The 12,433-nt window shown below is 52.9% G+C and overlaps 5 protein-coding genes across 5 annotated transcripts; 2 read left to right on the top strand and 3 right to left on the bottom strand.

The window, feature by feature from the left end:
* Window positions 1-50: 50 nt before the first annotated feature.
* Window positions 51-1,544, top strand: GNI_035370 (serine/threonine-protein phosphatase; the record flags this gene model as incomplete). The annotated part of the gene is made up of 1 exon (XM_011130972.1): window positions 51-1,544. The coding sequence occupies one exon, from the start codon at window positions 51-53 to the stop codon at window positions 1,542-1,544; it is 1,494 nt and encodes a 497-aa protein (XP_011129274.1).
* A 590-nt stretch (window positions 1,545-2,134) lies between these two features.
* On the top strand, window positions 2,135-5,227 carry GNI_035360 (hypothetical protein; the record flags this gene model as incomplete). Its single annotated transcript, XM_011130971.1, has 1 exon — window positions 2,135-5,227. The coding sequence occupies one exon, from the start codon at window positions 2,135-2,137 to the stop codon at window positions 5,225-5,227; it is 3,093 nt and encodes a 1,030-aa protein (XP_011129273.1).
* A 480-nt stretch (window positions 5,228-5,707) lies between these two features.
* On the bottom strand, window positions 5,708-6,886 carry GNI_035350 (inosine-5-monophosphate dehydrogenase; the record flags this gene model as incomplete). The annotated part of the gene is made up of 1 exon (XM_011130970.1): window positions 5,708-6,886. The coding sequence occupies one exon, from the start codon at window positions 6,884-6,886 to the stop codon at window positions 5,708-5,710; it is 1,179 nt and encodes a 392-aa protein (XP_011129272.1).
* A 199-nt stretch (window positions 6,887-7,085) lies between these two features.
* On the bottom strand, window positions 7,086-8,354 carry GNI_035340 (hypothetical protein; the record flags this gene model as incomplete). Its single annotated transcript, XM_011130969.1, has 1 exon — window positions 7,086-8,354. One exon carries the CDS (start codon window positions 8,352-8,354, stop codon window positions 7,086-7,088), a length of 1,269 nt encoding a protein of 422 aa, XP_011129271.1.
* A 473-nt stretch (window positions 8,355-8,827) lies between these two features.
* GNI_035330 (poly polymerase) lies at window positions 8,828-12,067 on the bottom strand (the record flags this gene model as incomplete). The annotated part of the gene is made up of 1 exon (XM_011130968.1): window positions 8,828-12,067. One exon carries the CDS (start codon window positions 12,065-12,067, stop codon window positions 8,828-8,830), a length of 3,240 nt encoding a protein of 1,079 aa, XP_011129270.1.
* Window positions 12,068-12,433: the final 366 nt, after the last annotated feature.

Here is a 12,433-nt window from a genome sequence, read left to right as displayed (position 1 = left end):
CCCCCCCTTCCTCCCCCCTCCCGAACCGCTAGCTGTGTCTTTTAGACTTCATGGACGAGGCTGCGCGGACTAAGTTGTTGGCGTTGGTGGATCCTCGTTTCCGGGAGTTGGAGCCGAGTAACACTCGTTTGAATGAGCCGCGAGGACAGTCAGTTGGAAAAGTGCGGGCGGCTGCTGCCGTAAGCTCGCCGGCACGTGGTCCGGCGGTGGACGTGCGTCCGTTGTCTACACCGGCGGGACAGAAGTATGTGAAATTGAGTAACCACGTGATAACTCAGGTGGACGACCGTTCGGACTTCAGTTCAATGGTGCGGAAGGTGTCGATTGACCGGTTGAACGAGGAGAGTAAGAAGATTCGAGGACACCAGACCCCATTGCATCCGGCGCACGCGTTGGGACACGCGGAGTTACCGGACGAGTTGGCAGAGATGTTTATTCGGCGTTTGTTGCAGCCGAACATTTCACAGGAGATGGTTGAGGCGAGGTTCTCGTCCATGGCTGCGTTTTCCATTCCGCGTGAACACGTGCTCAAATTAATCATCAAATCCATCGACTTGATAAAGCGCGAGAGTATGGTATTGCACCTGCGTGCTCCGATCAAGGTGTTTGGCGACATCCACGGCCAGTACTATGATATGATGCGGCTCTTTGGCTCCTACCGGTGTCCCGTGGATGAGGCCTGGTTTGCCGAGTCCTGTTCTCCTGAGCTGGCTAAAGTGCAAGGAGACATTGATAGCACTGACTACCTTTTCCTGGGCGACTTCGTGGATCGTGGCTGCAACTCGCTGGAGGTCATCTGTCTGCTTCTGGCTCTCAAGTGCCGCAGTCCCCGCCAGATCCACCTGATTCGTGGGAACCACGAAGACGCGGCCATAAACGGCACCTATGGTTTCAAGGACGAGTGTCGCCGCCGCCTCGGCGAAGACCCCGACCAACCTGGTTCGTGCTGGAACCTGTTCAACATGGTTTTCGAATACCTTCCTCTCGGCGCGGTAATCGAAGACCGAATCTTCTGCATTCACGGGGGCATCGGCGGCAACGTCAACACCGTCGACGACGTGGCCAGCCTCGGCAGACCGCTGAAAGTCAGCCAGCTACCCACTACCCTCGAGGAACAAAAGGTTACAGACCTGCTCTGGTCAGACCCGACTGAAAACGACAGCCAAGTCGGCGTCATACCCAACGACGTCCGGGACCCTGAAAACACGGGACACATCACCCGATACGGACCTGACCGCGTAGTCGAATTCCTCGAAGGAAACAACTTGGACTTAATCATCCGTGCACACGAATGTGTTATGGATGGATTTGAACGCTTCGCCGCTGGCAGACTCATTACCCTCTTCTCCGCTACCGATTACTGTAATACACATAAAAATGCAGGTGCTCTACTGTATGTTCGCAAAGACTTGACCATCGTACCAAAGATGATATACCCTGCCTCCAGGGACGTACGGTCCACTTGGCTAACTTTGGACGCCAGACCACCCACGCCACCACGCAGCTCCCGCAGAGTCAAAAGCGGAGACGAATGGCAATACTAACGACACGGCTGCCACGAACACTTGGGAAGCATTTGGTTGCAATAAACACCTTGGCGGCCACAAACACCTTGGCGGCCACAAACACCTTGGCGGCCACACCATATACGCATGATTTTCACCTCCTCCATTGACTTCAATTGAAGCCAAGCGCAATATTGATTTACCGCTGCAAGCTACTTTGCCAACTTCTGCTGCAGCGTGAGGCGCACTGCCGACCTCGGACAGCACCAACTATGGTTCTGACTGCGGCAGGTTCTGCCATTTAGATTTTAACACAGTCGTCAGAATCCCGTCTTAGATTTTTGCTGGCTGTTAGATGGGTCTGTACGACTGGGACGGCGCTCCAACTTGGGCAGCCGCGATCAGGAGTTGAGGGCGATCAGGAGTTAAGGGCAGCCGTGATAACTTATTAGCAAACGAAAACTTGTTACTGAACGATTGTTAATGGTTGCTAATTGGTAATTCGACGAGAATAGGTTTACTTGTGTTGCTTGTGTGTTGCTTGTGTGTTGTTTGTGTGTTGCTCATGAATGTAGTTGTTGGTGAAGGTGCACAATGCACGTTAAGTAGGGTGCATAAGGTGCAGTATCATGCCTGAATTGAATGCGGTTCACAACCAGCGTTTGGCTCAACCGGCTGGTTCTGATACGGAAGTTGCGAGTTATGCGAGAGCGCGTGCTCTGTGGAAGGAAGCGGTGATGACTCGTGACGATCTGCCGTCTTATGAGCGTCTGTTGACTCAGGACCGTTTCATGTCCGTGCCACTCGGTGAGGGTGTGACGAGTTGGTGGCGTGATACAGTGGATCACATACACTCGACCACGGAGAGAGTGGCTCGTGACTACAATGCTCTGACGCGTGTATTGAACGATACTTACTGTAGCCACCGTTTCTGCATGGGTGCGGCGGAGGCTGCTAAGTTTCACGTGCAACAGATCGAGGCCAGAGCCAACTTCCAGCGCGCCCGTTACGGTCCCCAGTCCGACTTGTCTGCCTGCCAGCGGGCGTTGGACGACATGTACGAGTACCTAGAACTCGTCATGTCCAGAGATGCCGAGGTCACCAAACTCGCCGACGACGTGTTCGACGAGTGGGAGGTGGTCATGAACATCATGCGCAATCTCATCAAGGTGGACCAGGCCACCCATGAGGCTGCCGTCAAGGGAGAATCTCAATCCAGGGCAAATGAATTGCTAGCCCAAGCGGCAGTGCCCCACTACACCATTCCCGGCTACGCGCCTCTCGACCTTCCCGATGAGGTAGACAAGTCCCTGTGCGGGAACGTTCCCAGCTTCAAGGACTTCTACCACAGCAAGTACGGTAAGTACAAGCTTGGAGGAGACAACTATGTACTGATTGAGAAACCCCATGGAACCGAGCCCTTCATAGCCCATCTGGACTGTTGGCCCATGTTCCCGGAACCCTTTGAGGGCTTCAAGAGAAGAAGAAGCGGTTCAAAACCGACCAAACCTTTCTCTTTGGAAGTCATGGAAACCTTTGGATCCATCGTGGAAGGAGTAAGAAAATGCTTCAACGTCGACCTGGGCAACTTTGGCATCGACTACTTCGTCCCCTCCCCAGCTGTGGATGAGTCCAACGTACCCGCCTCTCTTGAGCTGGCCGGTAGCGGTGACCAAGTCTTCAGCGACCAAAGCTCTCTCGAGCCGATGACGCCCACGCAAGCGGCCCCCAAGGAAGTGGTGCCCACGCAAGTGGCACCCAAGGAAGTGGTGCCCACGCAAGCGGTACCCAAGGAAGTGGTACCCACGCAAGTGGTGCCGAAGCAACCCCCCATGGCCTACGTTACCATTGAGCAGGAGGTGTCCGACGCCATTAAGGCCGCGTCTGCCCGGTCGGCCCCGGAGTCGGTTCGCACCCCTATGTCTGGCAGTGGTGCACGTAACAATGGTGCAAACAAAAATGCGACTGCCAAGGGTGGCGTCGGAGCCGAGGCGAGGGTTGACGGAAATGTTGTGAGCACTGGTGCCGATGGTCTGAGTCGTATTTTGGGATGGGGCCAGTCAGCGCTTAGTTTTGTGAAGAGTCACTTTGTGGAGGAGGAGCCGAAACGTCTGAGACGTGAGAAGATGAACAGAGAAAGAGGGGTGGAGCCTGGTGCTGCTGCCCGCGGCCGCGGAGGCAGTCTGTTCCCCCCGGGCCTGAAGGCTTACAAGTTCAAGCTGGGAGGTGAAGCGGAGCCGGTCGATCTGCAAGCCGTGTACGGGTTCAGAAAAGATGTAAACCTGTATCCCGGCCAGACGGCGAGATCTGGGGCACTCTGTTTGGGAGAAGTGAAGCGCGTGAACGCCGACGAGGACTCACCCTCAAACCGTCCCGAGCCGATCGTCCGCTACAACCAGACGGTGGGCCTGGTCCCCACTAGGGCGCTGAAGCATGCCGAGTTCTGGGGCTACGGTGGAAAAGAACAGTCCGACGAGGAGTGGCCTAAGGTGACTCTACGTCAGCTGAGATGGCTGAGACTCTTCTACCACAGTCCGTACGTCTACGGAATCGAGAGAGAGGAGGAGGAGGAAGCGACCGTGCTGGACCCTTGGACCGGTGAAAGCGTCCCGGTTTCCAAATACCAGGACTATAACACGGAGCTGAGGCACAGAGCAGAGGCCAACATGGTGCCGCCGGCAGCGAACAGGTCAGCCGCCAACAGGTCAGTTGTCAACCAACCGGCAAATGATGGCGCGGCAAATAATGGTGCAGCGACCACTCTTGGTACCACAACGGTTCTTAGCGCGCCGGTTCGAAGCCCAGGGCAGACTGGAAGCGCGGCCGCAAGCCCAGCCGCGCCTGCCAGTCCGGCCCACATCAGGAGCCCGAGAAAAGTGGACGAGAGCTCCCGCGCCAGATGCATTCCCAAGACGGAGCTGCCAGTGTTCGCCCCGCCGCCGCAGAACTCCGCCGCGACCAGTACCTATAACCCGGGTCCAGGTGTAAGACCAGTGCCCGATATTCCGAGACTGAAATTTGACCCGCCGAGCGACACCACACCCGTCCAAGGAACGCCTTTCCAGTCGACCACGGCACAGATGCCGAACGGCCCAGTCCAGCAGAGAAGAAGCCACACCTGCGCCGCAGGCGGCTATTCTCCGCCTGAACCTCAAATGCAAGAACGCCAGATGCAAGAACGCCAGATGCAAGAACGCCAGATGCAAGAACGCCAGATGCAAGAACGCCAGATGCATGGACGCCAGATGCGTGGACGCCAGATGCCAGCACCCCAGATGCACGGCCGCGCTGGTCACCATACGACTAACGCTTACGACCGTGGTGCTGCACCGGTCTATGACCGTAGCTACAGTGGCTACGGCTCTCCAGCGATTCCGGGCATGCCTGTTGCAGGCAGTCCGTCCCACGCCTACCCCCCCAGTCCTTCATACGCCGCGTCTTCATATGCCCCCTTCTCCTACGCGGGACCTTCGTACACCACCTCTTCACCCTCGTACGCTAGCCCCTCTTACGTTGGCCCCGCATATGGCGGCCCCTCCTACTCCAGCCACTCCTACCCCGACCCGGCCGTGGCGTCGTACCCAATCAACTTGCCTCCTGAGGTCTACCGCCAGCCCGGCACTGGCCTACCGGTGTACGCACCGGTGAGCAGGCCTGGGCACAAGGTGGACTACTACAGCGAGGCAAAGCGTCTCGGCATTCGCACGATCGAGCACATCTAGCTGTGTTGACGGAGCTGTCTGAATGTTATCTCGGCGACCCCTCACCTGTCCCAAAACTGGACTCCACACCCGCCCGTTGCGTTTTGTCCGTCCGCCAACGGACAAACGCGCCGTAAGACGCTCTTCAGGCCGCCACCTGACGAGTTGACTGCGGCCGGTCACGGCAAAGGGACCAGCGAGAGACTATGGTAGGGGTCAAGCGGGGTCAGCACCAGCAGCACGATAGTCGGCACAAAAGGCGCAAGACGCACACACAGGTAAGTAGGCAGGCAGCACGGAGAGGGAATGGACGGAAAGCGATGCAGGCATTTCAGTGAAGCGAGGAAGGAAGCGAAAGGAGAAGAGAAGGTATAGAAAGGAAGAGTGCAAGGAGCGGGATAGAACCGAGAGAGGTGAGTGGACGGATTGGGTGTGGACAGATTGGGTAAGCAGCAGCGCAGTTGTCATTGGCAGATGGCAAAAATTGCGTGAGCGACTGGCTCATGCAAGCTGGTAGTTGGCTGCGGCTTTGATGCTGGTGAGCGAGTGGGGGTGGGATTCCTTCAAGGTAGCGGCAGTTATTTTTGTGAACCTAACTTTAGTCCACATGTCGGTAATGTATTTACATCCTACCAGGCCCATGCACGAGCGAAGGCCACCAGTAATTTGGTAGACGGTATCTTCCATATGTCCCTTGAAGGGGATGAGTCCTTCCACGCCTTCGGGTACGAGTTTGCGAGCGGTGGTCTGGAAGTACCGGTCGGCGCTGCCTTGTCGCATGGCGCCTTCGCTGCCCATGCCGCGGTAGACCTTGAAGGCTCGTCCGTCGATTTGTTTCAGCTCACCCGGCGCCTCAGCAGTCCCAGCGAACATGGAGCCCATCATGACTGAAGAGGCGCCTGCTGCCAGTGCTTTGGTGATGTCGCCGGAAAAGCGCATCCCGCCGTCTGCAATAATGGGGATATCTAATTCCCGTGCAACTTTCGCACACTCGCTCACTGCCGTAAATTGGGGACAACCAACGCCGGTGACGACGCGCGTCGTGCAGATGGATCCCGGACCAATTCCCACCTTAACACAGTCTGCACCGCTCTCTACCAGTGCCACAACACCTTCCTGAGTGCACACGTTACCGCCCACTAGGGGAATGGGCCGGCTGTAGTCCGAGTCGTCCGGAACGGAGTCATGGGCTTGTCTATCAGACGCTTTCCTGTTGGGGAACAGCGCCCTCAGTTTGCGGATCGTTTCCATGACGCCCTTGCTATGGCCGTGCGAGGAGTCAACCAGTAAAATGTCGACTCCTGCGTCCACGAGTGCCCGTGCACGGTCTAGAGTGTCTGCAGCGCATCCGAGAGCGGCTCCGACACGTAACCGGCCACGGGCATCAACAGCCGCGTGTTCCGCGCCCTCGGGGACGGGCGCAGTTTTGACGGCCTTCACTTCGGCCGCTTGTCGCTCAGCCGTCATGTTCTTGTGGATGAAACCCAACCCACCTGCGGCCGCCATGGCCACGGCCATACCACTTTCCGTCACCGTGTCCATCGCCGCCGACAGAAGCGGCAAGTTCAACTGGATATCACCTGCCAAACGTGTGTGCAACAGCGCCTCATGCGGCAACACCTCCGAGTAGTTGGGCAACATCAACACGTCGTCGAACGTCAGTCCTTCTTGGTACGACATTGCGGGTCGAGTCCCGATTTTTCCGCCAAAATAATCCCCACTTTAATCCCGGCGTGGCACAGCAAAAGTTCCACCAAAAACGTACAGCAACTATAACGCGAGTAAGCAGAACCGGGATAGAGCTATCCATGAAACAAAATCTAGCCGAAGCCAGCATGGTACAGCTAGATTACCGACGGTTTGACTACCGACAGCTAGATCACAAACGTTTCGAGCCGCGCCCAAAGAGACTAGTCAGCAGCTTCCGGAAACCAGATGGACGCTTTGATCTTTTCCCCTCGTCCGGCAGTGCAGTGCTAAGCCTTGATGATAACAACTCCAACGAGGAATATACCGGGCTCGAGTTCGTACAGCTGCCAGGAGGGGTTGTGGAGTTGGGCCGACTTCGCAACGCTTCTTCCAGGCGCTTGTTCGCCGGGGGCGTCCTGTCGACGCCAATCGGCCCCTCGGCATACTCGTTGACCTCAGTGGCCAGCTGCTGGAAGTTGTCTACGGTCTCCAGCCACTCGTTAGCTTTGTTTAGGGCTTCAGCCTTGACAATTTCGTCGGCCTTGCTCTCTTGCATGATGAGCATCATCATCATCAGGAAAACGTCCGTGGAGTCCTTCTCAGTAAATTCCGTCTGCCTCCTCTCTCGCAAAGCATTGATCCAGGAAGGATTCACCAGGCCATAGTGGTACCTCTTTCGGGTAGCGACATAGTCCCATACTTTGAAAGAGGTCTCAGGACCAGAGACCTCAGGCTGTTGCACAAGGATCTTGGAGGGATGCCAATCGATCATAGTCCACCCTGACTGCTGAATCGCCTCTGCTCCCGCTACCGCATCTTTCCAAATTTTTAGAGCCAATTTGGTGTCGACTTTGGGGATAAAGGAGCATAAGTCGCCGCTGTGGTTGCTTTCATACCCGGGCACAAAGAAGCCTCTGCGGCCGTCGAACTCGATGTCGTCCTGGAACTCGAACCCCTTCTTGAGAAGAAACTCTCCTTTTTTCGAGTCATACTTAAACCGAAAAAACTTCGTCGGTGAGCATACATTCTGATGGCACAGTCCTGAATCCTGAAGGGACTCGCAAATCTCATTATAACCACGTGCATCTAACCCTTCCCACTTAACTAGGCTGTACTCCTCCTGTTTTGCTTCATTGTAGCATTTCACTTTCGCGATGTTCATACTCTCTAACGTACTGAACGCAGACTTGATTTCCATTTCCTCAATGGTAGCAGGATCCGTATCTTCAAAACTTCGTAGGACGTTAAACACCGGGCAGCTCTTTCCCTTGGCACTAATCACATGGTTCTTCCGGAGCAGCAACACCTTCTTCTCAGAGGGACATGGCAAAAATTCCACATCCAGAGCTGCCTCCAAGTCCTTGACCGTCATAAGTGTTCCTGTCTTGATTTTATTCAAGCGACGCACCACCTCCTTCGGGCCATCCTTGCTCTTCAGATGACTCACCAATTCAGACATTCTCCACACTCCCGAAGGGTCCATTCGAAGGAAACAACAACAACTGGAACATAGACTCCAAATATCTACAACTCCGGAGGAGCAAACGGCTTTGAAAGTCAACATTCCCCCCTCGCCCAAACTCGCCTTTTGGCCTCAATAAAAAATTGCCTTAGGGACCTAACTAGCATCACGGTGCCGGGCAACTGTGCCGGGCAACTGTGCCGGGCAACTGTGCCGGGCAATTGTGCCGGGCATTTGTGCCGGGCAATTGTGCCGGGCATTTGTGCCGGGCATTTGTGCCGGGCAATTGTGCCGGGCAATTGTGCCGGGCAACTGTGCCTGGCTAACTAACTATGAAGGGTTGATTGTGAAGGGTTAATTGTGAAGGGCCACCACTGGCTCCGTGACGTCGATTTTGGGATAATCGTTCTACTTGGTCAGCTAGAGATGATGGATTAGCCCGTCCGTACCTTGCTTGATCAGTTGTCCGATTAGTCACTGAATGACTTGAAGTTTATATTAACAAGCACTGCAAACCTTGGTATGACCTGTTGGGTGTTATAGACAACGAACTCGTTATACATGAGCTGCGGTAAAGGTTTCCTATTGACCTTTTTTTGGGCGCCAATCGGTATAAGAATCGGGTGTGGCATATCCACAGAAATCTCTTTGCTTGGTTGAAGTCGTCCATAGCCTAGCACAGATTGGTACTGTTGTTTTGGTCGTTCATTCTCATCAAGTTGACAGCCGATGTCATATTGTTTGATGATACTCTCATTTGCTTCATATGCTACAAGTACATTTCCTAGAATAATTTCGCACAGAAATAGAACTGACTTATCACCGTAAATTTCGCTGTGACAATATTGTGCAGCTTTGGAGCAGGTATCAGTAAAATAGACGCCCTTGTCAAACATGTAGCCCGATTTTGGCGCTTCGGGTGGTGCAATTTTGAACCCGGAGCTGAAAATGGATGCTAAGTTCGACACTCTCGTACCATGCCATAATAACTTACGGTGTAGTATTGCTCGAGTACTGATGGCAGGGGTGGTAGCTCCGCCGTCTAGTTCGTAGATACTATGTATTTTTATGGTCATAGAATCATGGGTTAAACCGTGTCCTCGAAGAACGTATAATTTCAATAATTTGTATATATCCGAATCATCCATCAACTCACTTTTGACTTTACAAAACCAATTCGAAGCCAACTGGTCTTTCGTTTGCGATGTAGACTTGATGATGTGAGCAGACTCCATGGTTTGAAGTAGCGTTTCCAGCCGCGTACATTCCTGCTTCAAAATTAAGGGAGTATCAATCACCGGCAGGGTCCTCTTCCCCGTTACCACATGAGGTACGTGCGCATAGTAAGAACTACTCAACGCCTTCAGTTTCTGGCTCATTCTCATCTTCTCGAGCGGCTGCTCTCTCTTTTGTAATCCTTCATCCACTCTCTTGCTCCCAGTGTCCTCCCGAATGACCGTCTCCATCTCGGTCAACAAAGCATAACCGGTAAGAATTTGGTCTCTTGATAAAGCATCCAATCTCGTAACATCCAAATTCAAATCTGAAATGGTACGAGAAATATAGCTCTGGCTGTACACTAAAGCAAGTAACTCCTTGCCAACAACCTTGTTCTCTCCAGACAACTTAACTTCGCCGAAGGCTGCACCCAAGCTATCTTCGCCACTTGCCTTATCTTGGCCATCAAGGCTGTCCCGGGACATATCCCCTTCCTGTTCGGTCCCGAAATGCGGGACCTCAGGATCCTTGTTTTCTCTATCGTAACCCTTTGTATCCACGACTTGATATCTGCCTACGATCTTTTTCCTACTGAACCGTTCGTTAAAATCAAGGCCTGTCAAACTGAAGAATTTCTCTCTGAACCCACTTATACATCCCTCTAAGTCAGCTCCATACTCCTCTGCCATTGAGTTGTTTGTGGTCCGATCGTCTTCGCCTAAGCGACCCCACTTCTTGAAAAGAAAATATTTACAAATCTTCGCTGCACACATCTCGTCATATTCGTCAGGATCCATTGACGCGTAATCAATCCATTCGGAGTTATACACTAGTTCCTCCCATTCCATTACGCTACGCTGTCCAACGCCTCGATTCTCGTCAACAGCAGTATGTTTGCCATTTTCTTCGCTTTCGTTCGTCTTTTGTTTTTTAACCAACTTCTTGGGAGATACTGTACCACCTCGCCGCTTTCTATTCAGGTCGCTGCGTATTCTAGACACTTCCAACAGTTGTAATTCGTAAAAGCTGTTCTTGTTATGCGTTAAATCAACATAGCACACGCGTGTGTTATAAGCATTGTTGTTGCGGTCAACATAAATTGACAGGTTGAATTTCCCTAATCCATCTTCTGGAAGCGGAAAATCCACATCGATTTGCATCAACGGAGAATGCCGCTGTATACGAGGCTGCTTCCCACCGCCACCGCCAGCATTGTTAGCGTCTTCAATTGCCGGAATCGGGGCGTCGAACGAACGAACACCATCCAATCGAAACAACTTCATCTGTTTAGCTAACCGCAAGTTACGTCCAGCGGGCCATGTCTTGGAGGAAACCGTCGCGTCTCCGGACTCCGTGTCAATAGATATTTCCTCACCCTTAGCTAAAAGTGCCACCGCGTATTCCTCCCGTACAATGATAGCACCCGTCTGTAACACAGATTGCGATTTTGCATTCTGCCGTATCTGTGACCAAGAAACCCCATCAACCAGACAAAACGACCTCCAGCCAATAGGAGGATTTCCCAATTGATTAGGGTCATTCACCCACTTGCCACCATATCTTCCTACAGCGCCAGCAAAACTATCTTTGTCAATATGCCGTAAGGTTCCCAGCGTGCTGAATAACATCCCCGTGAGCAACGCCGTTCGAGGCAACTTGTCGAGATCTATTGATGACGTCTGTTTGCGGGTACCAGCCAAAACCTTGGACTTTAGCTCTCCATTGAATTGCAGCCCAGCAGTTTCCGCATTAGCGCTGATTGTTTTCAAAATAGCACCTAATTTTTTCCAGATTGGTAAAGTTGCCATGTGAGGCGGTACCATCATGAACTTGCTTCGCCCGTCAAGGGGTGCAATCTGCTCGGAAACAGGATTGGGTAAACACGGGTTTGCGGAGTGCCAGTAATCACATTTGGTAGTAGGCGCAATGTAACCAATGCAGTAATAAGAGTATGCGGCCGGAAACAAGGTCATTTGTTGACATAAGGGACAGGTTGGAGGCAATCCGCGTAGTAAACAATCAGCAAACACGTGTGGGACAATCGAAATTGCGCCGTGATGATGGGTAAATATCTCTGCAGAGAATCCATTAAACGAAAGTATACTGACCATGGCCTGAACATTCATCTTGCTGTCCAAAATAGTTTGTCTCAGCACTCCGATGCCATTGACTAAAAGCTTGTACTTTTTCAATTCCTCTCGATTGACTAACAAATCATATTCCCATTGATCTGCCGCCTTTTGCAAATCTCGCCATGGTAACATCCCTAGCATATGGATTTCGTCCAGTTTCCTGGCCCATTTGATTCCGCAGCACAAATGGTTGTACTGAATATCAAATCCATCGTGCCATGGAGATCGAACTTTGCGGCAAAACCTCGCGCTATATAAAGAGATTAGGTTGCCACATTTCTTGCAAGATGCCCGACCTGAGGGCGCCAGATCTACGTAGTATTGCAAGTGTATCGGCTCCGCGGTGATAGCTCCGACCATGAGTTCTTAATTTTAGTCAGAACTGTGCCTGTGCAGTCTCAGACCAAGTTCGGGTGTGCCTGCAGGCCACAGGGAATATAACTTCGGAAGCCGAGACTATTAATGAAAAGCTGATAAAATCGGTACCAAAAAGAGCAGGATCATCATCTGTCGTGCGGTGGTATCAGAAAGAGCAGGGTCATCATCTCATTGCCAGGCTCACGGGGGTTTGGTCCGTGACAACAGACAAGGGGTATGCCTCTTATGCTACAGTCATCATGCTGTTTGACATCACTGTCGTGCGGTGGTATCAGAAAGAGCAGGGTCATCATCTCATTGCAAGGCACACAGGGGGTTTGGTCCGNGACAACAAGCAAGGGGGTATGC

The sequence above is a fragment of the Gregarina niphandrodes genome, assembly GCF_000223845.1.
Source record: "Gregarina niphandrodes unplaced genomic scaffold scaffold00004, whole genome shotgun sequence".
Taxonomy (NCBI): Eukaryota; Apicomplexa; class Conoidasida; order Eugregarinorida; family Gregarinidae; genus Gregarina; species Gregarina niphandrodes.
This window is presented reverse-complemented; position numbering and strand designations above follow the sequence as displayed.